Genomic DNA, 27,914 nt, shown 5'->3' with positions numbered 1-27,914 from the left:
CTGCGGACTTCTGAGGTGAATTTCCGCCGCTCACTATCTCTCTCCCGATTTCTAGAACAACAACTAGCGGTATGCATTTTCTGGTGTGTTTTTATTGATAGCACATCCTTCACCATGCAAGGCCACTGTGGCAATAACATCCTGCTTAATGACTAATGGAACAGTTGTACCTACTCTGTTAGGATGGGGCTGTGTTTTATAATGTGTAATTTAATGGGCCTGTGGTCTTTGTAGGGCTGATTCGTCTCCGCTCCACTCCCCTACCCAAACTTCAAGGGCTCGAGTATGTCCTGAATGTAACTGCCACAGATGACAATGCGTCAGGCGGGCCTCACCCTCTCTCCTCCACCGCCAGGGTCATCGTTGGCGTTGATGATGTCAACAACAACAAACCTGTATTTGAGGAGGTGAGAATGTTTTTTTTTTTTTAAAGGACGAGCGGTTCTATTCAGCCCGAGTCTTTTTTCTCATGAATGTCTTTTTTTTCTTTTCTTTTTTTTAACAACAATAGCTCGTCCCAGGGGTCTGCTTTCTGTGTTTACTACATCATCTGCTTCAGCTGACTGATATTTGTTGTTTTGCTGGAGTCACTCTTTTTAACAGCAGAGGTGGAAAATGCAAAGTGAACGTGAACAATTTTGAGAATGAGACACAGGTTGATAAAGGACCAAAATTAATTTTCAGTCATTTTTTAAGGAAAGCGTTTTGGAAAAACATTATTTTGCTTTCTTGCCTTTCTTGCCACTCTAATGTCAGCTAACGTAGTTTAGCATAAAGACAGGGAGCACAGCTAGTCTGGCTCCGTACAAAGGTGACAAAATCTGTACTATTGTGTTGCAAGGACCAGTTGCCAGGAAAGAGATTCTGGTGAACAACTGGCAGATTTTTTTTTTTTAACCTGGATAGAGTCAGGCCTGCTGTTTCCCCCTGATTTCAAAGAATGTGCTCTCATCTGTCTGTCTCATCCTCCCAGTGCACTTCAGCTATTCCTCTTTCTATCACTCAGTCCTCTCTCTCCTCATCCCACTCTCCTGCTCTCTTATTTTTCGCCCTGGCATTCTCATTTCCCTGGCCTCCGTCTCTCTCCACTCTGTTTTCCCATGAGTTCTGATTAGCCTGCACACCCACTCTATCTTTAGGCGCTCCATTGGGATTTAAATTAATTTATGAAAAAATGTGCAATATCATCACAATATACTATACCTGTATAATTAACTTCCTCCTTAATTGGGAATGACTTGAACTTCGGCAGAAGACATACTCACGCGGAGCCGAAACTCCTGAGGTCTTTTGGGTGGGCTGGAAGTCTTGGCAGCTTGATGTGTTTAAATATCAAATTACGCCTCAGAACCTTTTGGGCTAGCATGATATTATGTGATTTTTATGAAGCGCTACCTACAGGCCATACTGTCTGTGCCATCACGTCCCATGAAGCCTATTCTTCTTTCCATTGCTCACTCACGTCCTTTGATCCGTCTCCCTCCCTCTGTTTCACTCTCACTCCTCCTCCTTGCCTGTTGTTTTTCCTCTTTCATGGTCATTCTGTTGAAAGCGTAGCTAGCATTTGTATCTGATTACAAAAAAGAAAGACTCCAGAGAGCAGCTCTTTATCTGAGGCATATGTTCATTAGAAGGAATGGATTGAATTCTTGGCTAAGACAAAGCTATTCACTGCTGGCTCTTCAAAAGAAATCAGCTCAAGTGTTTTCATTTCCATAGATGCGTGCTACTGTATCTATAACGTCTATATTGTGTTTCATGCACAGTACCTCCCTCTATGTGCGTAGTGACCTTCTACTTAATGAGTTTATTTTCTTTGATCCTTGTATTCTTATTAATGTAACATTCTGACAACATATTCTCATAAATGAGAATTGTTTCTTGTATTTGTGTGCCTCTCCTTCTTCCTCTCCCCCTCCCTCTGTCTATCGCAGTGCCAGCAATATCGTGAGCAGGCTTCAGTGCTGGAGAACCAGCCAACGGGGACTTTTGTGTTACAAGTGCATGCTGTGGATGCAGATGAGGGAGCAAATGGAAAAGTCAAATATGGCTTAATGCACAGAGACAGCGCCATGCCTGCCTTCAGAATTCATCCAGACACAGGTAGAGCAGTCACGGATTGTCTGGGCAAAAAAAGGTCTCAATTAGACATAAAGCACAGAGTTTACTGTAGAGAGAGCATGTGCATTTTAATGGTAATTGACATCTCTCACAGTCATTGCAGTTGAGCTGTGATCTGAGACGTAAGGACACATTCACATAATTCAAATTTCTGTCTTCAAGAATACAAGTCAAATGCCAAAATGTGTTTATTGATCGTCATTTCATTTAATCCGGCGAAGCTCGCTGTGTCTCTTCGGTATATAAAAATGATCCTACATAATGAAGGGAAGGGCAAGTAGTGAAGCTGATCTGAAGTCATAACACGTGGAGTCAACATGTTGTTCTGTCAGTCATTTTCTTTCAGGCTTGTGCTCTGTCGTCTTCATCTCAGGATTTAATAACAAAGTCAAAACACTTGAAAGAAATGCTTGACATACTCAGAATACATTTATAATTGTTTACTTGTTTTCTTGATTTATGGGTGGATGGTTAGATAGATAGACGGATGGATGGTTATATGGACTGATGGCTGGATGGATGGATGTACACATGACTGGGTGAATTGGAGAACTGCAGAATGGATGAATGAGTATATATATTTATTCATGTGTGTGTGTGTGTTTTGGCGGGGATCGGGGAACGGGCTGATTATTGTTCTGTATTTACAGGAGTGATTGTGACAGCCAGGCGGTTCGACAGGGAGCGGCAGAGAGAGTATTCAATTACAGTAACGGCCACTGATTGGGCGGAGGAGCCGCTCATCGGCATCTGTCAGCTCACCATCCAAATACTGGACCAGAATGATAATAGCCCCAAGTTTGAGAATTTGCGCTATGAGTGTAAGTGTTGCTGGTATCCAAATGAAATATAAATCGTATCATCAAAGCAGTACCCTTAAAAAAATGCTGTAAACAGCGTGAGGTGGAGATGTGCTGGGCTATATGATCTTCTTTTACTTTAATTTAGTAAATTCCCCCACTTAATGAATTTCATCTCTGTGTGAGACTTGGCATTATAATAGGCATTAAATAGAAATAGGCATTAAAGAAACCTGGTGAAAACCTAAATTACTTCTGCACTAGAATAAATGTCATTAACTTCCCTCATGTTTGACCTTTCCTACCCTTTACCCTCAGCTTCATATACCACTACACTTTGACCAGGAAACTGAATGCACCTGCATTATTTCTATCCCCTATAGACTTTCTGAGAGAAGACACTTTGGTCGGTACCAGTTTCCTCCGTGTAGCAGCTCACGACGATGACTTTGGCACTAATGCAGCTATCACTTACTCCATGTCCCTGGAGCAGCCTGAGTACCTGCAGGTCAACCCTGTCACTGGATGGGTCTACGTTAACCAGCCCATATCACAGGTCAGTCAGTCAGCAGTTATTAGCAGACTCTCTGTCAGCCAGCACAAACACACACACACACACACACACACACACAGAGTCTGTATCACATAGTGGCTTTTGGGTCTCTGTCAACAAAGTTAATGAATGAGCCACCTCAAAGTGCCTCTGTCTGCTACTCCCAATCTGGGGTATGTGTGCTCCCAGAGGTGCCGCTTATGGAAAGACCACAGAGAAAGAAGATGGAAGGAGACTCAGGCTAAACAAATTATTAAAAATAAATGTTAACAGCTTGGGATTCTTGTGGTTATATTTGATGACCTACAGTTCTGTTTGCTGGTCTGTTACTAAAGACGATCCTTTAAATATGAATTAAAAACCTCTCCTCTAACCTGCAGTAGCTGCCAAAAAAAAAAGACGGCACAGGTTTTTAAGAAGCTAATTATCACAAACCAAGACGCTCTGTCCATCTTAAATACTCTGGCTTTGATATATTGAATTCATTTTTATTTTTTACTTTAATTTTAATTTATCACCTGAGACTTTGATAAGGAGACTGACAGCGTGCTGCAGCAGCTTAAGACGAGCCATGTATTTCAAGGCTATTAACTGAAACAATTCGGAGGCTGGAAGATTATGCTTGCGATTTAACTTGCAAAGCACTGTTACCTCAATGCTAAGAGCTTCTCACAAACTAAAACGCTAAGCCGTATGCTTGGGAAAAGTACTTCAAAGAGGATTTCTGTCTAGGTAAATTAAACTGTTCTTTTTTTAGTGAATTATTTTAGTTGTATGCCTCAGTGATTGTGTTCAGTGAAAACCAGCTATAGAGATAAGCCAGCTGTCCTTCACTAGTTGATGTTTGCCAACTAATTGATGTACTTTAAGTGATTAACTGTGTCAAAGTGTAAGTGATGTAACACATTTTTCATTGGTGTGCTGTAGACTTTTATGTTGTCTGTGGCCTTTCAGAACTCTTCTTCCTTTTTTCCTCTTTCACTTATTCAAATCTGAGAGTTGTTCTTTGCCTAGAAACTTGCTATAGCACTATAGAGGCCGTCTATTATTTAGCATACTGGTGTTAGCGGACTGGTGTTAGAAGTCTGCGGCAGATTTGCCGCTGACCTCATGCAAAATTGAAAGCGGTAAGCCCAAAAACCTCGCTGAACAAAGCTGTTGCATATTTGAGGATGGCTTCAGAAGCTGTTTGAATCAACCCACAATCTATGTGCTGTAACTAAGATTTTAAAAGCATTTCATTAAATGTTAAATGTCTCGGTCGGACCGAGACATTGTTCTATTTTGATTTTTCTCGTCACAGTGTCTGGTTACAGTGAACAAGTATTAAGGCTGAATTTTCACACCACACTTCACAGTTAAGTGTGCGGCACAGTCCCCAGTTGACTTGCAGCATTTCAGGGGAGTATGAAGGAGATAGACCATTGAACAACAGCCAATATTCTTACGCCCTGAGATATTACAACCAGAGCCAAACTCATGCAGTGTCAACACACTGTACAGTACAGCTCCATGGTGAATTAAGCCGAGAAGATGGAAAAGGTTCTGTGTTCATATCCAGAATATTTTATGAATATTTTTTTCTGGTTCAGATCTGATACTATTACTGCAAATTTAATTCTAAACCCTGGTTGGATGTTACCTCAAAGTCAGCCAGTCATTCTTTTTTTTTTTTTTTTTTTTTTTTTGTAAAAGCAGCAGCTGCTGGGTCTACATTGAACATCACAGATTATAATCTTTGTTCTCTGGTTTCAAGCTTTGGAAAAGAGTTGTACTTGTTCACAAATACTAATTGGATTGTCCCAGGAATAGAAAATGTAATTTTGAAGTTAAGTGAGATTTCTTTTTATCTGGCTGCTGCAGCACAATAATAGAGTTGCTAGGCCATGATTTGCATTGATAGAATAATGCAGCTGATGGGTGAAATGTTACAGCTTAACAGCTGAATACTTATTTGAGCAATTTTTCATTAGCAAAGTGGTATGACTATGACTTGCATTATCTTTTACTGTGAGTGGTTAGAATGAAATAAAATTACCTTGTGTGGGCAAAATGAGGCCCTTTAGGCAGTTTTTGGAGGCTTTTTTTCATAGTTCTGGTGTGAGTTTAATGTTGATGTTACACATTGTCTAATTTAGATAAACAGTATCAAACACTCTAATGACCTTTTAAGGAAATTTTCAGCTTCCCCTGCAGAGTCCATTTTGATGAAATACAGTGCTTCAGTCAAATTTACCCCTTTATTTCCTGGCGGTTCAATTATAGCACAATAACAAAAGTAGAGGAGCCTTTGTGCAACATGAATTATATCTTAATACATTTTTGTAAGATTCACACAGCTGCGTCTGTTGTTCTTGGACTAATTAAATGATTTCCTCAATGGAGTTCATAGAACAAGTTTGGGTTCAGGCAGGAACGAGAAGTCATTACCGCCAATCAGCTGATCATGAGCTGAATGTTCAGAGCGTCAGCTACACACCTATTCACATAACAGAGAGGTTTATTTAAGAAGCCAGCTCTGCACATTTAATCGTCATTGCTGTAATTTGCTGTCACTGGCCAGATCCCAATGCTGCAGTGGAAGATATATCCACCTTACTCAAAGATGATTCAATTTCAGTACAGTTTCTATGATACATTAGGCATCTGAACATACTGTGTGCGTTGCTATTCTAGTATGTTGTCTTATGAGATGAAGGTGTGATGTGTTAGGGAAGCTGCTTGGCTTGGCTGATGGCTACTGGTCATCAGAATATCCAAGGAGGAATCCGATCTTCAGATGAATTGTTTTGAGCAAGGAGGGCTAATTTTCAAATATATTAAATTAAAATAATAGAACTTAGACAAGGGAGAGCAGCAAATTCATGCATTTGAAAATCAGAAACCCTCACAAGCTTGGTCTTTTTCCATGAAATATTAATAATTATTTAACAATTAATGGTTTATTAAAATAAGATGTTGATTGATTCTGAACTGTTACTGTCGTCCACAGAGGACTTACATTACACGGGACATCATAGCAACTGACGGGGGAAACCGAAACACTTCTGTGGAGCTGGCAGTCACCATCACCAACGTCAAGAACCAGCCTCCGCAGTGGGAAAAGGAGAGCTACAGCGTCGTCATCCCTGAGAACACCGCCAGGGACACGCCCATAGTGGTATGTGTACATGTTACTTTGCCGGTACTTTGTTTATATCGAGACATACTTTATGTTGTTATGCTGGTTTCTCTATCTCTGGCCATTTAGAATTCATGTAACTGAATCTGCTGAGTGTTTGCTTGCTTTTTTCCTTAGATTAGTGCACAGTTGGAGTTATTCAGACTCTGTGTTCTCTTTGTGCTCAGAATACACCCTTGAAAGCTCGTCAGTGCGCTGAAAAATCTGTAAATGTGATTCAGTTTGATGCTGTGGAAGAAAGCTGACATTAGATCGTATGTGCTAAGCAAGTTTCATGACTACAGGCTAATTAAATCCATTCAGGATGTCTCCTTTGATGTGAAAAATATATAGCTGTCAATCCGGAGAGAACACAAAAGTCCTTTTTTTCCCCCAAGGTCTTCACTTTGAGATAAAAGGTCATTTCAGGGCTCAGACAGCAGGTTTGACTCTGTTTATTGCTCTGATAATCAGTCATCACAATAAACAAAATCCAACATAATCTCAGTCTACAAACCACAAATACGATTTGATCTCACATGTAAACAAATGTTACCTGACTTACCTCACAGAGAATCCTTGTTAAAGGTGCTGTTCAACATTTTGGGAAATACGCTTATTTGCTTTCTTGTCAAGATTTGGATGAGAAGATTGACACCTCTCTGATGTCGTGACATTAATTATGGAGCTATAGCCTGAAGCCTATCAGCTTAGCTCAGCATATACTCTGAAAGGAGGGAGAAACAGCTAACCTGGCTATGTTCAAAGTTTAAAAAATATGCCTACCCGCAGCTCTAGAGCTCACTAATTAACACACTGTATCTCATTCCTTGCCAGATTGACCGTTTCTAGACTTCATCTTAAACTAAGCTCATTGCCTCAGAGCTCTAGCTTATAATCTGACTCAGTGCCAGAAAGCAAAAGAGCACAATTTCCAAAATGTAATACTGTCCCTGAGCCAAGAATAACAACCTTATTTTTGGTTGGTTAGCAGCTCAAAGCAGTTGAGTATTAAGCATGAAGCCAGGGCCAAAAGACAAATTAGCTTAGGTAGTATGAAGACTGTAAGCACAGGGGGAAACAGCTGGCCCGCCTCTGTCCAGACTTAAAAACATACTCCCACTACCTCTAAAGTTCCCAAATTAACACCATATATTTTGTTTATATCCTCCGCACACAGCTGAAATGTAAAACAACAAGTTGAGGCTATGTGCTGTGGCATTAACTTTTTAGCTGGATGCACGAGTGGAGTCTCCATAACTGGTAAAGAGATTTTTTGTTACATTTGGGCAGAGCCAGGCTAGCTGTTTCCTCCTGCTTCCAGTGTTTATGCTAAGCTAATCATCTCCTGTCACTGTGCTTAAGGGACAGACACAAGGGTGATATCGATCTCCTCATCTGACTCTCGACAAGAAGGCGAATAAATGTTGTTTTCTGCTGCTTGTTTGGGTTTTTTTGTATCTTCCCTAATTTTAACATAACCTGATGTCTAGGCTTTCAATTCATGGTCTCATTTCTCATCCTATCCAGACAATCAAGGCGACTTCTCAGCTCGGTGACCCGAGGGTGACCTACAACCTGGAGGATGGGATGGTCCCTGAAACCAACATGCCAGTTCGTTTCTACCTCTCACCCAACCGAGAAGATGGCTCTGCGTCCATTCTGGTGTCCGAGCCATTGGACTACGAGACCACACCCTTTTTCTCTCTCCGGGTCCGAGCGCAGAACGTGGCTGCAGTGCCTCTTGCAGCTTTCACTACAGTTTATGTCAATATAACAGGCATGATATTTACTTTTCCTACTTTAATTGTCTTTGTTCTTTCATAGGAAATTGAAATTGGCAGACCTTATCGTTCTATTAGCAGCTTTTATTAATATTCTCAACTATATGTTCATTACTGACTGTAACCAGTAATAATTTACTGATTAAATTAATTGTCAAAATGTCATAACCAATTGGTTGCATTGGTAATAAAACATATATAATAGCTCGCAAGCTCAGAAAGTATTCAGTCCTCTTCCCTTTTTCCATATCTTGCTATGTATCAGCCTTATTCTGAAATCATTTAGATTAATTTTTTCCCTCATTAATCTACACTCAATAAGGATGATGTTCAGATAATGTAGTAAATTTAATACAAAGGAAAAACTGAAATATCACATTGACATAAGTATTCAGACCCTTTCATCAGTACTTAGTTGAAGCACCTTTGGCAGTGATTACAGCCTTGAGTCTTCTTGGGTATGACGCAACGAAATGGATTTGGGGATTTTCTTCCATTCTTCTCTGGAGATCCTCTCAAACTCTGTCAGGTTGGATGAGGGATCGTCAAGGTCGTTAGGATGATTATCCTGTTGGATGGTGAACCTTCTACTCACACTGAAGTTCTGAGAACTCTGGACCAGGTTTTCATTAAGAATTGTGTTCTACTCTGTTCTGCTTTCCCTCATCCAATCAGGTGGACTCTAATCAGAGATGTTTGAGAGAAATGGGAGGTACCTGTAATGAATTACCAGTGTCATAGCATAGGGTCTGAACACTTATGTCAATGTGATATTTGAGTATTTCCGTTTTAATAAATTAGCTAAAATCTGGTGTAGATTGATGAGGGAAAATTAATTTTAAAATTATTTTAATATAAGGCTGCAACATAACAAAACGTGAAAAAGTGAAAGGGTCTGAATACTCTAAACACATATTAGTAGTTATATATATATATATATATATATATATATATATATACATACATACATGTATATGTAACTACTTATATTTATATAAAGCTACTTTTTTCTGAGGTTTGTCGGAGATTTCACAAACATATTGATTGCCCTTGGCCAAAGGTTCAGTTGATCTTTCTTTTATTCATGAAGTACAGCATCGAGTTCATGTGCTCCTAAATCTTTAATGTGTGCAGTTATGGAGGATACATCTTTGGATGCTTAAGAATTTACTACCTGTTATCTTTAACACATTGCCTTTATTTCCTACTAAATCTCTCTTCTCTCCCCAGATGTCAATGACAACGTTCCATTTTTCACCTCCTCCATCTATGAGGCCTCGGTGACAGAAGGAGCCCAGATAGGGACTTCCGTTCTCCAAGTGTCTGCCCATGACAAAGACCTGGGTCTTAATGGAGAGGTTTGTGCTTATCTACTTGTCTTTGTGTTGTGCAGGTACAGAAGAGTGAAGAGGTTTGACAGAAATCTCTTCAACCACATCTGCAGGCTTATTTTAGCTTGCTAAAACTATCCTTGTAACGCTAGAGAGGAGCATGCTGTAACATCACACCACAATCCCTTAAGCGCAGAGGCTTTTGTTTCAGAGTTGTCGGGGTGAACTGTGCCATCGCAGCTGTGTGACTGACTGTGACAATATCGGTGGGACAGAGTATATCGATCTGATTTTGCCTTTAATGAGAAGACAGTATCTGGGAATATAATAGAGACCTTCCAACATGTTCCGCTACAAAGCCTTTAATTTCTGCTGTTTCTGCAGGTTATTGCTTGAAGGAATGTAGCAGCTTAATTTTCACATTCCCTGTGCTCCGCAGATCACTTACTCACTTCTGAGTGACAGCAGTGGCGACCACCATCTGTTCCGCATTGACCCAGAACTTGGGATCATTTACACAGAAGCTGTGTTTGATCGCGAGGCCCGCAGCTCCTATTTGTTGGAAGTTCAGTCAGAAGATGGCCAGGAGTCAGCACGACCTGGCAAGAACAAACAGCCAAACTCAGGTTTGAAATTATGGGGATTTTAATAATGACATTAGACTTTGTCATCTAGCAGTAAAACGCATGAATTGACATTTTGCTTCATTTCATTAAATGAAAAGTTCAACATTTTGGGGATGCTCTTAATTCATATTTTGCCAGATGAGGGTCAGATTTACACCACTCTTATGTCTGTACAGTAAATATAAAAACAAGGGGAAGCTGTGTCCCCCTGTTTACAGTCTTCATGCTAAGCTATGCTGACTGGCTGCTTACTATAGCTTCATTTATAACTTAAAGACATGAAAGTGGTATTTCCCAAAATGTTGTACTACTTCTAAGCCCATCTTAAGGTTTATTACTATTCATTTCAAATGTTGCAAGTAATAAGTCAATGTCAGTCACAGATTTAGTGTAAACTTGTCCTTTTTAATAATAGAAATAGTTGGGTTTTTTTTCATTGTTGTTACATTCTAGGAAGCTATATAAGTTGTCAGAATTAGCTGAAGTGACATCCGCCCTGGTGAAATGTCCTATTCATAAAAAGTAGCATCGTTGTTTCCCTATAAGCCCACATGGCAACACTGAAAACTCAGCTATGAGGAGCGCTCCCTCTGGCCGCTGTTCTTTAAACAGAGTGTAATGGCATTACATTGCATACATTTACACCTTAGGTTTGACTTTGAAAAGTGATCTTAATTTAATTGAATTTATTCCACTGCCATGACCAGACAGCCTCACTCTCTTCCATGTGAAAATAGCTCAGAGATAGCTTGGCACCCTCTGTTTTTGTCACATCGCCCACACGCTTTTTTTTTTTTCTCTCCCCATTTTTAATTTTCTTTGTTCAATATTTAACCAGTATGACTTTCTTGGTATCCATGTTCTCTTTGTGACATTTTGGCAGTCGTAAAAACTCAATCCGGATCTGGAGTGACGTAATATGACGTTTTGTATTCAGAAGTGGGTCTTTTGCCAGTGTTTGCGAAGGAGGTATTAGGGGGTAAAAGGTGATGTTTTGGAGTAGCAAAGCCTTCTCTCCAGGGTTGCCAGGGCTGCTTAGCATTTGCAATGAGCCCTAGCTGTGTCTTGTGCAACGTATCTCCCACATCCAGAAGGGCTCACCTCCTCTGCAAACATTACCTGTCTCTCTGCGTTACCCCTGGGATACACCAAGAGGAGGAGGTAAATGTAAAAACAAGAAGAGGAAATAGGGCTACATTCCACCACCATCATCTCTTACCGCAGCAGCTCCAAATTAACATGTCACCCATGTGTTCTGCGAGCAGATAATTTACGCTTTCTAACTAAAGGAATAAACAGCGTAATGAGGAGGGCACCGATAAGACACAAACACTTGTCATCTTATAAATATTTAACCTTCCCAGTAGAGAGGTTCTTTATCTACTCTCTGCAAAAAAGCAGCTTGTTGAAGAGGTTTAGCCCCATTACTGTTATTCTTTCTGTAGAAAACAGTTTCCCCTGTTAAAACAATAAACTCTTGACAAAATGAATAATTTATGTAATTTACAGCACATCTTTGTGAATAATGTTTTGTCTGATTTCCATGTCAATGAGGCACATTGCGTCGGGTTAAGTGCCTCTCCTCTACTAAACAGTGACAATGAATTGTAAAATCAATAAACAGATGGAAGGAGGATACACACATACAGTGTTTGGCTAACTGCGTGTGTGTGTGTATGTGTGCGTGTTTGTTCGTGTGCTGCGTCATTTAATCTTCTGCCATTCTGTCATTCTTGCAGACACAGCGTATGTGAGGGTTTTCATCAGCGACGTCAACGACAACAAACCAGTCTTTGCTCAGCGACTGTATGAAGTCGGTGTCGACGAGAATGCAGATGTGGGGCTGGCTGTTGTCACTGTTAGCGCTAATGACGAGGATGAAGGTATGCTTGATGAGGCAGCAGACGGAGTCTGTTGAGACTGGGTCCCGTGAAGACTTTACTGATGTCACTTCCTAGAAGTAAAGGTTAAAGAAACAAGCCAACTAGAACCGACATGAAAGGTTTTTTTTTTTTTTTTTTGTGAGCCTCTTTGAAACTTTACAGAAGTTTCCAGACTGCACTTTATTTATCTTTCACCAGACTCACTCTCGTGAAATAACAGAATTATTCTGGCAGTCTATCAGTCATTCTTCCAGCAGTGAGTTGTGTGCCAAGTAGGCACCTTTTTGCAAGATTGCCTGCATTTGTAGCATAATACATAAAGTGACCCTGTGGGCAGTCTTTCCCAATCTGGCCTGAGCTCTGTTGAAATCATGCGGTGTGCTAGATTTAGCAGTCGTCATTTGAGTGCTCGGTAATGCACTGTAGCACATATGTTCCAAAAAGAGTGACAAGCTCCCACACAGTAGGTGGGCGGGTTTTAAGCAATAAAGCAGTTGCTCATCCTCCGTTCAGCAGTAGCCTAAGATCCCTTTATCAGGCATGTTTAGGTCCGTTAATCAAGTATTTATGGCGAGCGGGGGTGCAGCTTAGGCCGGGTTGCAGCACTAATGATGAATAGCTGTGGAATAACACCAACCCCCAACATTAAAGTTACAATACTGTTGCACTTGCGCCTGAGAGGCTACCCTCAATCTGTCTTGTTTAAAAACTCCACCCTGGGCTTGACTGCTGTAAGCCTGCCAGATCCCTGTGGGAGGCAGAGAGCACTTTGTCAACTAGGGTTGTGTTAATAGTACAGATTAGTGTATTTACATGGGATTGTAGCTACTTTAACCCAACAGGATGATTGAAAGCGAAGACTGTACATTCCAGGAGATTATCTTATCTATTCAAATGTTAAATCAGTAGATTGGATGGTCTCCATGGAGACACAGTGGATAAGTTGAGATACTGACTTCCCCTTTACTAAACTACATCCCTCCACCCTCTCTCAGGCCTCAAAAATCATTCCCTTGAGGGAACTATCAGAGTGCATTATGCTTCTTTTCACTCTCATTCTCCCCTTTACTTTTTCGGCACTCTTTTTTTAATTAGTATCTGATTAAAGCCGAGGAGATGAGGTACAAAGTTTCCATTTAATTAAGTAATCAAAACAAGAAAGGGATACATGAAAACCTACTAACGCTCAGGTCTCAGAGGAAATGAGGTGTAATACCCTTGTGGTTATGCTCCTCTGTTGTTGCCACTATTATAGTGCTTCCACTAAAAATAAGAAAAGGGGCAATTCTGAGGTATTCAGCATGTTGCTACACTTACGTGTACAAGTGCTTCACATTTGGATTTTAGTAACCTTGTTATAAAACTGTTTATTTTGCAGAATGAGGACTGTTATTTCACACTCCCGGTCATGCATCTTTGTAATTCTTGCCACAGGGGCCAATGCCAAGCTGCGCTACCAGATAACATCTGGCAACAAAGGTGGTGTTTTTGACATCGAGCCAGAGGTGGGCACGATCTTTATTGCCCAGCCACTGGACTATGAGCAGCAGAAGAGATACAAGCTACTGGTACTTGCCTCCGACGGGAAGTGGGAAGACTACGCCGCCGTGGTGGTCACTGTGGTTAATAAGAACGACGAGGCGCCGGTGTTCTCCATGAATGAGTACTATGGCTCTGTCACAGAGGAGCTTGATGGGTCGCCTGTGTTTGTACTACAGGTGAGAAGCTGAGATGATTACAGATAAGAGGTTTTACACTGCAGTTTTTTCAGTATTGACTGTAATTATCTTCAGAAAGCTTTTGTTTTAATGAACAGCCTCTCAAAATGTGTTCTAAGTGTAGCTGCACATAGTGGCAAAGTATCGCTCAGAGTATCTTAATGTTATTTCTGTGTATCTGCTGTGAGACCTTTATTATTTACAGTTTGAAACATTATAGAATTAACACGCCAGCAAGTTAGAGAGACAGCACTGATGGATCCTGTGTGGAGAAATTCAACAGTAAAGCTGTCAGACCCACTCAGGGGCCAGATGCAAGAAACATGTCTGATCAGAGCTCATTGCTTTAATTTAGGTGGTCAGGAAAAAGTGCAAACACTTAAATGGGCTGTCTAAAAAATCCCAAAGCAAAGAAGACCCGTGTGACAGCTGAAAAGAGATAAGAGGAGGCAGTAATTTGGGTTCGACTGGATGAATGAATATCCATTTTCTTAAGAAGCTGCCTTTATCTCTGCAGGTGACAGCTACTGACCCAGACAAAGATGCAGACCAGGGCGCCATACGCTATTCCATTCATGGCCAAGGGGCAGAGTCACACTTCATGATCAACGACATCACGGGGGAGATGTATGCCCAGCGCACTCTGGACCGGGAAGAGCGTGCCGTCTGGCGCTTTGTCGTCATGGCAACGGACGAAGAGGGCGAGGGACTTACCGGCTTCACGGATGTTATTATTAACGTGTGGGACATCAATGACAATGCCCCCACCTTCTCCTGTGCCCCTGATAATTGCCACAGTAGCGTGGCGGAGAACTCCCCCCCTGGAACGTTTGTTGTTGAAATGACAGCGGTAGACCTTGACGATGCAGCCGTAGGTCAGAACGCAATCCTCACCTACAGGATTACTGAGAATGCGCACAATGCCAACAACGCAGACCTCTTCACTATTGATTCCAGTACCGGCACCATATCTGTGGCAGCAGAGGGTCTGGACCGGGAGTTTGCAGACAGCCACGTGCTGGTGGTGGAGTCGCGGGATGGCGGGGGTATGACAGGTACAGCCACTGCCACTATAGTCGTAACAGACATCAACGACCACGTCCCAAAGTTTAGAGAGGACTGGTGTGGTGCTCGTGTGCCAGAGAGCACTAATGAAGATGCCTCTGTTCTGGAGTTGAGCGCTGTGGACCCTGACTCTGGCACATATGGACAGCTGACCTTCAGTGTGGTGGCTGGAGACCCGGAGCAACATTTCTACATGGTCAGCCACAGACTGGAGCAGGTGGGCACTCTGAGACTGAAGCAGAAGCTGGACTTTGAGAAGCCAGGGAAGCAGCGGTTCAACCTTACCGTTAAGGTGGAGGACTCTGACTTCTCCAGCCTCATCCACTGTCTGGTTCAAGTGGAGGATGAGAATGATAATGCCCCTGTGTTTGCCCCGAGCTCCCACCTGCTCGCCCCTTTATCTGAGGACACAACTGTAGGGACCAGCATCATTCAGGTCGTGGCCACTGACTCTGACTCTGGTCTGAACGGGGAGATTTTGTACAGCATTCTCCCCCAGTCTGACCCATATGGACATTTTACAGTCAGCCAAGCCGGTGTGGTCACAGTCACCAGGCCACTGGATAGGGAGACAGTGACAGGTTATGAACTGGTCGTCATGGCGACAGACCAGGGCACCCCGGCGCTGACTGGCAGTGTCACGGTCCACTTGCCGCTGCTAGATGTGAATGACAACGGGCCAGAGCTGGAGACAGCCTACACTCCTGTGCTGTGGGAAAACAGTCCAGCACCTCAAGTGGTCTGGCTCAACAGGACCTCAACTCTGCTTCACGTTGTGGACAGAGACTCCCCAGAGCATGGGCCTCCTTTCTTTCTCTCCCTGCCCTCACTTTACTCTATCGACTTCCACCTACAGGATCATGGGAACGGCTCTGCCACGCTCACTGCCCTGCGGAGATTTGACAGGGAAAGGCAGAGTGAGTTCCACTTGCCCGTGATTATGATTGACAGCGGCAATCCGCCAGTGACAGCCACCAACACGCTCACAATCACCATCGGCGACCAGAATGATAACGCCCATCAGGCAGGAGAGAAAGATGTCTATGTGCATAGCCGCAAGGGTGAGTTGCTCGCTTCCCCTCATTTCATTCTCTTTGCCCCATGTTTTCAATATAGAGCTTGAGTGAAGCGGGGAAACTGAGCCTACAGCTGAAGGGAAAAGTTTTCACTCCCATACCTGCTCGGTGTAGTCTGGAATTCATAATTGCGCTCTTCCTTTTACATTCTAACGGTGTTTTGTTATGGTAATATCGTTGTCAAATCCTTTCCCAAGCCCTCAGCATATTCTTCCCTTGCCAACCCCTATGCTTAAAGCTCATCTGAACATCACATTATGATAAGGATCATGATTCTTCTGGGGTTTTTTTGTAGTGTTTTCACCCTCCAGGTAAGTTGGTTAGGTATGTTGGCTTGTTAGTGTTTTGATCGCACACTCAGCTACATGGCAGTTTTGGTAATTGTGGAAAACAGGAGTGCCGTGACTCATCCAGGCTGCCATTGTTTACCCAGCTGCAGTGCTCTGGCACTGCAGGTCGATAATAACATAATCCATACTGAGATAGCCCTGCTTCCTTAAGCTCCACGCTCTCTGAAGTGGAGCACTGAGAGCCTATTCATTCCAGCAGTGGGGCTCCACAGTTATGAGCATAATAAGTAGAACAGAACACAAGAATGCAAGATAAGGAGAAGAGAGGGACGAAAAGATAAGTGTTGGCATCAGCAGATTCTGTCCAGACGGAATCAATGTGTGTGTGTGTGTGTGTGTGTGTGTGTGTGTGTGTGCGTGTGTGTGTGTGTGTGTGTGTGTGTGTGTGTGTGTGTGTGTGTGTGCGTGCGTGTGCGCGCGTGTGTGTGGTGCGTGTGCATGCGTGTTTACCTTGAACAGGAAGGATGGCAAATGCGGCACTGGGGAAGGTGTATGCCCCAGATCCTGATGACTGGGACAACAAGACCTACACTCTGGAGACAAGCGCAGCCAAGTAAGAGCTCACTGTTAAATGCATAAAATTTTTTCTGAAAACATGCTGATCTCCAAATGTGCAGCACAAGTACAAGTGCTAAAGCACTACAGTACCAGAGGAGCTGCCAACAGTCTAGAATCTGAAAAATAAGGAGGATGTGGACTCAGCGTTGTATTTCTCTAACAAGGTCTCTTTCAGTGATAACACCCGGCCTGAAACATGCCTAACAGGTACTTCTCCTAATCTTAGATCCAATTCCCTGTCCACTAATATAAACTACACTTTCCAAAGGGACTTTAATCATAGCCGTCAACAGTGATTGCCATTCTAGAAAATGCAATCAGATTCAAACAAACAATCTCGGTCCACCTGTATGATGTTCCCAAGATGAAACAGCCTGTACGAGCATGGTCTGACTCCATCAGGGGCCTTGTGCAGCTATTCAGTATTCACACCCTCAAGATCAGATTAGAAATACCAATTGCATATTTGTTCTATTCATATGACAATTTCTGACAGTTACCATGACAACTATCAAGCTCTTTTAGGAGCTTTTTTGGAGCCAAAGAATTAGGCTTTTTCTCCTTCTTCTTCTTCTTCTTCTTCTTCTTCTTCTTCTTCTTCTCTTGGCTGTGTCTGTTTTTTGGGGGGGTTCTTTGTTTGTTTGTTTTTTTGAAAATGAATTTGCATTCACTTCCTGCTGGAGGAAACCCAGCTACAGCTGACCAATTCTCCACTTGTCTGTCTGCCATCTGTCAGGTATTTTCCCTCTGAAACAGAGCTTAGGAGCCAAAGAAGCCTCTTGTCTTTTTTTTTTTTTTCTCTCATCGTCCACTGAAGCCGTCTTTTCATACTTAACAGCTCCTCTGCTTTTCTCAGATACTTCAGTCTGAACCAGAGCTCAGGAGTGCTGACCGTCCGACAGAACACTCCAGCAGGCAGCTACTGGTTGAGGGTCGGGGTGTCTGATGGGGTGTGGCCCGATGTGATGTCAGGTGTCAGAGTCCATGTGAGGGAGCTGGAGGAAAAAGCCATCCTGTCGTCTGCCTCGCTCCGCTTGACAGGTAGTGTTAGTCGAAACGCACTGACTCACCTGATGCCATAAACGCTGTGTTAATTTTGAAGCTCCGTACGTGGATGGGTGTTGCTGTGGTAACAGTTCAGTTCAGTTTACCTGGTATGTCTCTACACAAACCCCTCAACTATAAGTCCAAAAAATATTGAGTGTAATTGTTTTTCAGTTGGATTCCCGGTCTCAGGCATCCTCCACAAAACAGAAAGCTTGCTCTTTGTTGCCGCTGCTGTTGTTAAATTCCTTTTTGAAGCTGATGTTGAAAGAGACAGGCCACAGGCATGAATAAATTGGTACTTTTCATTGAATGATTATCAGGTTGTCAATCCAGTTAACGCTGAAATAATAGGCTGTCAAGAGAAATTTTAATACTTGCATTATTTAGCATTTCTAAGCATTGTAAAGCAACTATTCACAGTTCTTGTTGGTAAGAGTTTCCTTCTTCTTCTTCTTCTTCAACACTTTGAAGTTTATGTTAGTGTTCATTTTTCTGTCAGTCTCTCAGAGCAAATCGGAGTTATAAAGGTCAATTTGGAAGTGTCAGGTAAAGTCCTTGACATTTAAAAAGCCATTCGGCGAACAGAGTCGAAGGCTATTATGGATGCCTCTGACTCCAAGTCATTATCATTTTTGGAGATTAAAGATGACTGCCCACATTCTGCAGATATTATTGGAAGGTGGCACCACAAATGTGATTGATGTTCCGGCCATTAAAATGTTTTGTACAAGACAGTTATTCAAAACTCCTAACTTTATTTCAGTGAAGAAATAAACAATTTTTACTTGACTGCGTCACAGCTCATTCACCTTATGGATGATTCGGTGACGAAATGGATCAATAGAGGGGGCTGTCAGGCTACCTCTTGTGCTAATGGAATCAGGAACTTGGTAGACTTTGATCAACTCTGTAGATGTCATTGACGAGTCAGTAGTTCTTATTACATGAACCCCCGCTCCCTTTGTCTCCTGAAGGCATTACAGCGAGAGATTTTATCGACTCTAACGTCGAGGGAAAGAGTCGGCTGGAGATGTTCTGGGACTTCCTGTCTGAAACCCTGTCCGTCAGACCGGGGAGCATCAACATTTTCAGCGTAGCAGACAGAGAGGAAAAAACAGTGGACATTCATTTCTATGTGCTAACTGATAATGGCTACCTGCGCCGGGAGAAACTGCATGCTGTCCTCGCCGCACATAAAAAGAAGGTATATATACCATCATGTCAGATAGATAGAGATCAATGCTCATATATCATGTGATGCACCTGGGAGCTTGAGGGGGAAGAGATAACAGGGCCTTTTATCTGCCCTTTTATTTTCACACCAACTTTCTGTCTGTTTACTGCTTGGCCCTGTCATGTGTCTTTGTCTCTCCCATCCGTTTGCTGTCTTTGTCTCCCCTCTTTTTGTAACACGCTTTCTTTCTTCCATGTTTTCATTGTGCTTCACTGTGATTCGTCCATTGTGCTTTAATGCTTCGCCCCTTTAAACACAAGCAGTTATAGAATATCGAAAGCGTTTATGTAGATTAGACTTCCTCTTATGCATTGCTTGTGAAATCATTTTATCCCTTCAAATGTATATCACTGTGTAGCCCTCATCGGGACACTAAAGATACAAACCCTTGTATCTTCAGTGACAATTACTGTAATTCCCATTTTTTGTCTCCCTCACATCCTCCCTTTTTCCCTGTTCTGATTCTCCGCAGCTGCAGTCACTGCTGCGTGTGAATGTGAGCCAGGTGCAGGTAGATGAGTGTGTGCGTACAGACTGCAAGACATCCAGCGGCTGCTCCACGCAGTTAAGCATCAGTGACTCGCCCACCCTGGTAGACTCAGGTGCTTTATCCCTGGCCTCAGTGAAGGTGACATCCTCGGCTGTGTGTGGTTGCGCTGCCAGGGAAATGACCCACCAACCCTGCTCCGCCTACCCCAGTAACCCCTGCCTTAATGGGGGGACCTGCATCGACACCCAGAACGGATACAGGTGAGAGGCATGTCTGCAGTTGTTCAAGGAGGAGTGGAGTTGAATAAAGAAGCTCTTCAAAGACATAAAAAAAACAGAAATAAGAGTTTCCTGATGTGCTGCAGTCTTCTCTCTTGTTTTCTTAGACTTATTGGAAGAGTGGCATCTTGGAAAGTGAGCCCAGAATTACTAATGGTGTCTCTCATGAGGAAACTCTCCTTCACCTGTAACTTCACCTAACTTAACTTGAGCTGCTCTGCTGTGTTGTCAGCTGAATATAGAGTAGCAGGATTTTTTTTTTATAAGGCTTTGGTGTGTTTGCCATGGAAGCAATGTACATGTATGTGCATAAATTCTTAAAACTGAGCTCTGAGTGTATCTTGCAGAGATTTGTATATTAGGTCTGTAGATTTAAAGCCTGATATCGATAATTTTAAAGCTCTGGTGGGCTGTGTTTTGCAGAACTTAACAGTAAATAATGAACACAGCCTTTTTATCAAGGTCATTAAGGAGTACCATGAATATTAACCCTATCTATTGATAAACATCTGCAGTCAATATAAAGGCCTTCACCTTCAAATGAATAGGCCTCTGTGGTAGTCTATCACAGAAGAAACAGCATGCAGTTCATTTCACGCACACACTAATGCCCAGATTAAATAAATATAGGGCAAGGGGATTAGCACAACTCTGCCCCCCTCTATGATCACAACTTCTCAAAATCTCATTTAATGCCATTTACATGAACATGCAAGTTTATCAAAGGCATAGCCTTCGGAGAGAAAACGTACAGAAGTTTTTTTCTTTTTCTTTTTTTTCTCACTTTTATCTTTTAAATTGTCTCTGTTGCAGCTGATCTGCACACTGCTGAGAGAAGCCCCTACTCTGTGAGAAGAATAGCTCCCCGTATGTGCTATATGTGCCCTCATGTGAATGCAGTACAACCATAAAGAATCCAATTTTTGGTTGTATCCACTGTCGAAGGAGCTTAACAGGCAACCCCAGACAGCAGCTGATCTGATATTGTCAGTCAAAGTGAGGAAAACATGCCCAGCACTTCTTGATTTGGACTGGCATTGCTCTCATGAGCCACATGAAACAGCAGCGAAAGACTAAGGTGCTGTGCTTGGCGTGTGCACATATATATATATATATATGGCTACACTCAGCCTAAGCCGTCCCTTTTGCTGCGTATGGATCAGTATTCCTGACATGTGTTGCCCCTCTGCAGAATAAACAGTGATGGGGAGAAACAGCCCCTAACAGCCTCAGTACACACAGCCATCCTCAGACACTGCATGAAAATAGATGGCTTTGACATTATCAGCAAAGCCAGCTTGTCTCACATGCCTGCAGTGGAGGGGACAGGATGAGATCAACCGGTCCCTTCCATCGCAGTGATTGAATGGGCTGTTTTTCATCACTGCTTGTATCTCTTCCTTTATGGTGTTTTTTTTTGTGTGATTATTAATATTTACCATTACCGTCTCATACACAAACGCATTGAAGAGAGGCGCGGAGAGCATTTCATTTCCAGTTTTCGGAAGAGCATTGATCCTTAACACTCAAGCTCTAATCAATGTAGATAAGTACAAGAGGGGCCAATTGCACAGATATCAACCAGAGTGTGTAATACCTTAAGAATGAGAAGGGGAGTGGGTGAGAATAAGTGAGAAAAAGTCCAGGAAATCAGTGGTGGTGTGGTGCACAGAAAAGTGAGAGAAATAGAATTAATTATCTCCTAACAAAGGAGATGTGATGTGCCGAGCGGGAACAGTCTCCCGAGGGTTCAGCTTGGGCAGCTGTGATAGATAAAGAATAGAGCGGAGTAAGGTTTTGTTCATGGCTAATTGATTTAATGTAGAACTGAATATTCAGGGTTTTGTGGCTAATGCAAACAGATGATTGATAAAGCATTTTCTTAGCTGGATGTTGAGAGCCGCCGAGTTGGAGCAAAGTCAAGGCCCCTGCCTCTGGGAATCAACAAGACTGTCACATCCCCCACAGAAGTCAACACGCACAGATCCAGAGATTGGACGGTGTGAAGATTTCTCAGGGCGCAAAACAAGAACGACACTGATTGTTTCTTTCCCTGTGTTTTGCCTTGATTTTCTCTCACTTTTTTTTTCTTCTCTCCTCGGTGCTACAGGTGCCACTGCCCCCCACAGCTCGAGGGGCCAGACTGTCAGCAGACGAGGCTTAGTTTCCTTGGCAACGGCTATGCCTGGTTTCCCCCCATAAGGCCATGCTTTGATAGCCATCTTTCACTGGAGTTTATGACAGAGGAAGATGACGGACTGCTACTGTATGCCGGCCCGTTAGCCACCCTCCTGCCTGGGGATGCTGAGGACTACATGGCCATAGGTAAAAGAAAGAGTCTGGATAATTAGATGTGCGCCATGGGGCCTCTGTGCCGTTATTACACAAAAACTTGGAGCTTAATTCTGTGCGTTTAATTACTGGGTGGTAGCTAATCAGATATATGACGCAAATTTTGTTTGTTAGTGTACTGCTGAGGAAAATGAGCACTCACTCTCCTGAGTTATACAGTAAGTACTTAATGTGGGGCTACACAGGCAAGCCAGTGTACATGCAATACTCTGTTTGTGCACCAAATCAGTGGTTCAGCTTTTGAATAGACTCTGTAGCAGGCAGACAATCTGTGTCTGACTCAAGGATACGTCAGCAAGGTTTAGTGTTGCTCACGCAAAAGCTCAAACCTGAGTCCTACAGGTGAAGGACAGTAGTAGTTTAAATTTACAGAAGCCTCATTACTGTAATGATGTATGTTAGTTATTGATATAGTGGGTAGTGATGTCTTTTTAAATATCCATGTTTTTCTTGGTTAAATGAGCAGAAGACAAATTATTAAAGAAAACAATAACCATGATGATGAAGATATGAATAATACAGATACATGCAGTAATGGTGCTGTAATATAATGCTGGAAAATTTTATGCCCCTAATAAATATTTTAAAATATGACAGAAACCAGTGTAAATTGTGCATTTATGATGACAGTGCCTGTGGCTGTCATATTGTAAATACTTGTAAATAATAATAATAATAATATCTGGACACACACACACTTACCTTTAGTTTCCAATTATCATTCTCTTTACCCAAATGAAAAAAACTGTGCTTTCTAATTTACCATTGGTCGTATCTTGCCATGCAGATACTTTTAATTTTTTGTGTAGCTTTGGCGATATCTGACTCGCGGATTTCTGCCTCCACCCCAATATGATAAAGGTGAATTCAATTTCAATTGCGGGGGCCTCACGTCGTTTAAAAATGAGATTAAAAATAGAAAATCTGCGTCAACATCTCATTCGAGACACAGTGTCATCATCCACAGCGCGCACTGTGAACAGTAATTTCCGTGAACCGATCCTTTAATTGATTTTTATTTTGTATATTTACAACCATGTCTGTTTTCCATCACCTTGTTTCCGGTGCCATTCAGATTCCCTGCTTATTCTCCAGCTGTGTTATATTTTATTGTCATCTTCTTTTTTCTTCATGCTGGGTTTTTGTTTTGAGGTGAGATGCTTTCATATGTCCCCTGGGTTTATTTTTCCCCATGCCTGTACAAACTAGTTATTTGCATCTTGCCTTTTGTTGTTGTTGTGTTTTGTTGTTTTTTTTTTTTTTGCAATGCATTTCATCACAGTTTTTTTCTTGACCTTGCCTGAACATTTTGTCTGTGTAAGCAAGTTGTTTTTCTACACCACCAAGAGTTCTCTTTTTGGGATTGCAAACTTTTCATTCAGGTTCAATAATGATCTTTATTTAGTTTAGAGTAGCTAGTGTTAATTCTGAACTCCCTTTTCCTCAGAGCTGATTGGTGGGGCACCCAGTCTGAAAATTAACCACGGTTCTGGGACCCTTGTCCTCCAGTTAACGAATAACGTTGGGGTCGCTGACAGACGTTGGCATCGTCTAGATGTGAGGAGCAACAGTAAAGTAAGAGAAGTACATTCATGCAAGTGCCTTTACATGTCACTCTCTTTGTGTATGATGAAGATGTATGAATATTAGAACAAAGGCTGGGACTTGTAAAGAGTGCCTGGCTACAGTATACTCATCCACGCATGCAGCAGTGATGACCTCTTTCCACTCTCCCCCAATTTAAAGGAAGTGCGCTTCACTCTCGATCGATGTTCCAGCGCGATTGTCATGGAGACAGAAGGTGTGGACTCGTGGGCAATGACAGAGGACCGCTCATCCTGTGAAATCCGAGGGGTCACACCCAACAGGGACAAGTGAGATCAATAATTAAATGAAACAAATCTAACCAACGCTGCACAATATAAAAAAATAAGCGGCTCCTCTGAATCCTAAAGGGATCCAATAATCTCCTCAGGCCTCCAGTACTAAATCATGCGATAAATAATTTATTGTATTTTTAACATGTAAATATATGTAAATAAATAAATAAATGTGGCTAAATTGTTTTGAAGAACCCCTGTATTTATGGTTGAAGGAACCAAAAATATGGGTTTAAAAACTCTCCAGAGATTCTTCTGGGGTTTTCCTGTGGTTGCAAACTACTAATCTACTAAGGTTTTCTTCTATTCACTGTTTTTAAAACTAAAAGCAAGCAAGGCCCAAAGGGACAGTGTCTAAATGGCCCGTGCCCCCACAGGGGTAAACAATCTTCTACAGAGCAGCAGAGCATTAGCAGTCACAGCAGCAGCAAGTTTGGAAGTTGGTAAAAAATGAAGAATAAGGTTGTTTATTTGCACACCGACACGTAGAATCGAGGTATACTGATTTTAAATATGGTAAATAAAGGATCTTCTTGCGTGTAGAATATGTGAACACATAATGAGCAAGGACCCGCATGCTCTCTGAGGTTTCCAATCAGGAAATACTTGTTCTCACTTTTTCTCAGACACCAAACTCTCGCTTCACTGGAAGGATTTGAAAAGATATGTTTGTTGTACCCTAGTAAAATAGTAGCAAATTGAAGCTGGGTATTTATTTTTGTTCATTATGTGCTGGCATGCAGTACTTAGTTAGTAACATTTGTAATTGTAATTGTTGTATTTCCATTTGCATAAACTAATGTTAGCTTTTGTACATGGAAGGGTGACATTTTTTTCATGTTAATGATGTAAAATTGACATAACATCAGCTATACACTTACAGTCACACACTGGTTGTTTGGGACCGGGTCCTGAAAGATTAAATAAAGCATTGCAGTTGAAGTGGGACTGTAAAATTAACATTAATATTTAAATTACATCCTTTAACAATTAGCAACACTGAGTTGGAGGCAGGGTTGTCCTAACTGTCCTATATTTCCTCAAAGAAATATTTTACAACCTGAAACAGCCTATGCTCCCTTTATAGCTCCTTAACTTAAAAAAAGGATTAATGTCCCTCCCTCGTTTAAATTATACAAAAATAGTTTTATAGTTAGTTCAGTAAATAGTCTCTAAAATGGTGTTTATTTACAAGCTGCATTATTTATCTGAATCAAATCAGAGAGTGACTCAGACTGTTTTAGGCTCACAGTGTTCACTTTCTCAGTGTACCAGGCTGTCCTCTCTGGAGGGAAGAGACTGTTGATGAATTCCTCCGGTATAATCCTTAAAATGCCAGCTAACCTTTCTGACTGTGTTTTCTGCTAATAGCCGGGTTTTGCTTTGCCACAGCTGAGTTAGTTTTTCCCTGTCGTGGGCTCAGCCTGCCGCCGTGCTCATTGTTTTGTGGTGTAATTAAGTTTATGGAGTTTAAAAATGTACATAAGGGCTTTACCGCTGCTGTTCATTTTAATAACTTATAAATTTAAAGAATGTTTAAGAACCTTTTTACTGTGTGTCCTCTAGACTGTGATGACTGTTTCAGTTTCAGCTTATTAAGTAGTGCAAATAGTTATTGCATTAAATAGGCAATATGCTGGTTAACAAGCTAAAATGAAAACTCTTCATCTCCTTTGTGGAGCCACTTTCAGTTTTGAAAGCACTACAGTTGCTGTGCTGAGTCAGTTTATGTTTTCATCTTTTCGGGTAAATGCATCATGCATATATTTTCAGTATAAGGGAAAAAGAAGAAGAATAAGATGTCACATTTGTTGTCAGAAAGCAGCAATAGTGATGACAGCCTCAGTAGGAAAAGAATGAAACCCTGAATTTTAAACTTGACAGCTTATATGGTGTGTGTTTCTTCTCCTCTGCTTGTATTCTGTTTCTTTATATTGATATTTATGTTTTTGAATTGTAACCATGAGATCCTACACACGCCTGTTTCCTTTTCTTCTGCTCACATTCTTCCTCTCTCTTTACTTGTACACTGAGAGTTGCTTTTTCGTTCGCAGGTACCTGAATGGAAGTCATGTCTTGCAGCTCGGAGGGGTCAGTAAGAACATATCATACGAATACCCACAGCTGCAGCACAAACACTACACTGGATGTATAAGGAACTTGGTGGTTGACAGCAAGGTATGTATGGAGCAAGTATGGAGCGGGCAGAGTTTAGTACATACACGCTGTCATGAAACTACATAGGTGCTCCACTTCAGCAGGGAACAGGAAAAACTACACTTGAAAACCTTACTCGCTTTCCACTTTAGCCTCTGGATAAATTCCCTCTCGCTCTCTCTGTCTCTGTCGACGTGTAACTACAGGGAGTTTCCCAATTGTAATTATTCCATCCATTGTTTCTGTGCTTTATTATTGCAGATGTACAATCTATACTTGAGCCCTGTTGTTCATAAAATACAGGTTAGAAACTCAGGATATTTCTGTGTGTAAAATCTTAACCTGCCAGATAATTAGTAACTGCAGCTGTTGAATAAATGGAGTGGAATAAAAAGTACAACATTTTCCTCCAGACTGTAATGAATTAAAAATAGAGAGTAACATAACATGGAAATACCTTCAAATTCAAAGGTATTTCAAATACCTCAAAACTGTACTAACAACACATGGAATATTATGGAGCATTACAAGTTAATGACACCAGGCAACTGTTACTGTAACAGTCTGCACTGTTATCTTTGCAGAAAAACACACTTTTGTTTTGCTATCACAAGCTCATGAACTTTATTTTCATGCTGCTAACACAAGACAGCTTACTGACTGCTCGAAACCCTTTTTTAAATGCAATTTTTTATCTGTTTATTACGATTTAATTATCTTTGACATTATTTCAGCTTACTCTCATGGTGTATAGTAGATGTTAATATTGGATACAGAGATGTAGTTTTTCTGGTTTGTTACCTTGCACCTCTCTTTGCTGCTGTCACACTTAAACTTCCCTGCAAGGGATCAAGGAAATCTGATTTTATTCCTTTCTTAAAACTAATGACGTTATTATAAAAATAGCGCTTTTCAGAAAAGAGGAATCACGATGCAATTTATCATTAAACTATCAGCAATCAGATATCAATGTCAAAGTATCTTGCATTTAATGATAAGATACATTTTTCAATCCGCAATCAAATTTCCTTTCACTCATTTACTGTGATTGCAAGGACGGAAAAGACGTCCACCCTTTCATTTTCCTCCCTCCTCTGAATTTCTCCTCCTCTTCATACTTTTCTCCCCTTCCTCTTCTTCCATTCAGCTATATGACCTTGGTTCCCCAGCTGAATCCTCCAACACCGTGCCAGGCTGCCCTCTTACTGATGACCAATGCACCAACATGGAGCAACTTCCCTCCTGTGGCAAGAGGGGTCGCTGTCACGGCGAGCGGGGCTCCTACAGCTGCTTTTGTGAACCGGGGCTTACAGGGCCACAGTGCGATCAAGGTAAACACATAAAAATGACTTTCGGCCGTGAAATTTTCCAGGAAAGTACAGTGAGCTCTCTGAGGAGCGAGGGACTTTTAAGCTTCACAGACTGTACAGACCAAATAGGTGATGTGGGAA

General features: G+C 41.8%; 1 protein-coding gene across 1 annotated transcript in view; it reads left to right on the top strand.

Moving 5' to 3' along the window:
* Positions 1-27,914, top strand: part of LOC121182222 (neural-cadherin-like) — a 78,940-nt gene that overhangs the window by 37,426 nt on the left and 13,600 nt on the right. The window contains exons 8-27 of the mRNA XM_041038615.1: positions 235-407; positions 1,935-2,103; positions 2,772-2,942; positions 3,305-3,477; positions 6,467-6,634; positions 8,165-8,414; positions 9,649-9,776; positions 10,189-10,375; positions 12,115-12,258; positions 13,693-13,976; positions 14,494-16,102; positions 16,927-17,020; positions 17,882-18,066; positions 19,047-19,276; positions 19,779-20,056; positions 22,185-22,399; positions 23,874-24,001; positions 24,173-24,300; positions 26,361-26,484; positions 27,611-27,794. Coding sequence (XP_040894549.1) covers positions 235-407; positions 1,935-2,103; positions 2,772-2,942; positions 3,305-3,477; positions 6,467-6,634; positions 8,165-8,414; positions 9,649-9,776; positions 10,189-10,375; positions 12,115-12,258; positions 13,693-13,976; positions 14,494-16,102; positions 16,927-17,020; positions 17,882-18,066; positions 19,047-19,276; positions 19,779-20,056; positions 22,185-22,399; positions 23,874-24,001; positions 24,173-24,300; positions 26,361-26,484; positions 27,611-27,794 — 5,022 coding nt within the window. The remainder of the gene's footprint in view (positions 1-234; positions 408-1,934; positions 2,104-2,771; positions 2,943-3,304; positions 3,478-6,466; positions 6,635-8,164; positions 8,415-9,648; positions 9,777-10,188; positions 10,376-12,114; positions 12,259-13,692; positions 13,977-14,493; positions 16,103-16,926; positions 17,021-17,881; positions 18,067-19,046; positions 19,277-19,778; positions 20,057-22,184; positions 22,400-23,873; positions 24,002-24,172; positions 24,301-26,360; positions 26,485-27,610; positions 27,795-27,914) is intronic.

The sequence above is a fragment of the Toxotes jaculatrix genome, chromosome 5 (genome assembly GCF_017976425.1).
Source record: "Toxotes jaculatrix isolate fToxJac2 chromosome 5, fToxJac2.pri, whole genome shotgun sequence".
In the NCBI taxonomy this organism is placed as follows: domain Eukaryota; kingdom Metazoa; phylum Chordata; class Actinopteri; family Toxotidae; genus Toxotes; species Toxotes jaculatrix.
Note: the sequence above shows the minus strand (reverse complement) of the source record. Positions and strands in the feature narration are given on the sequence as shown.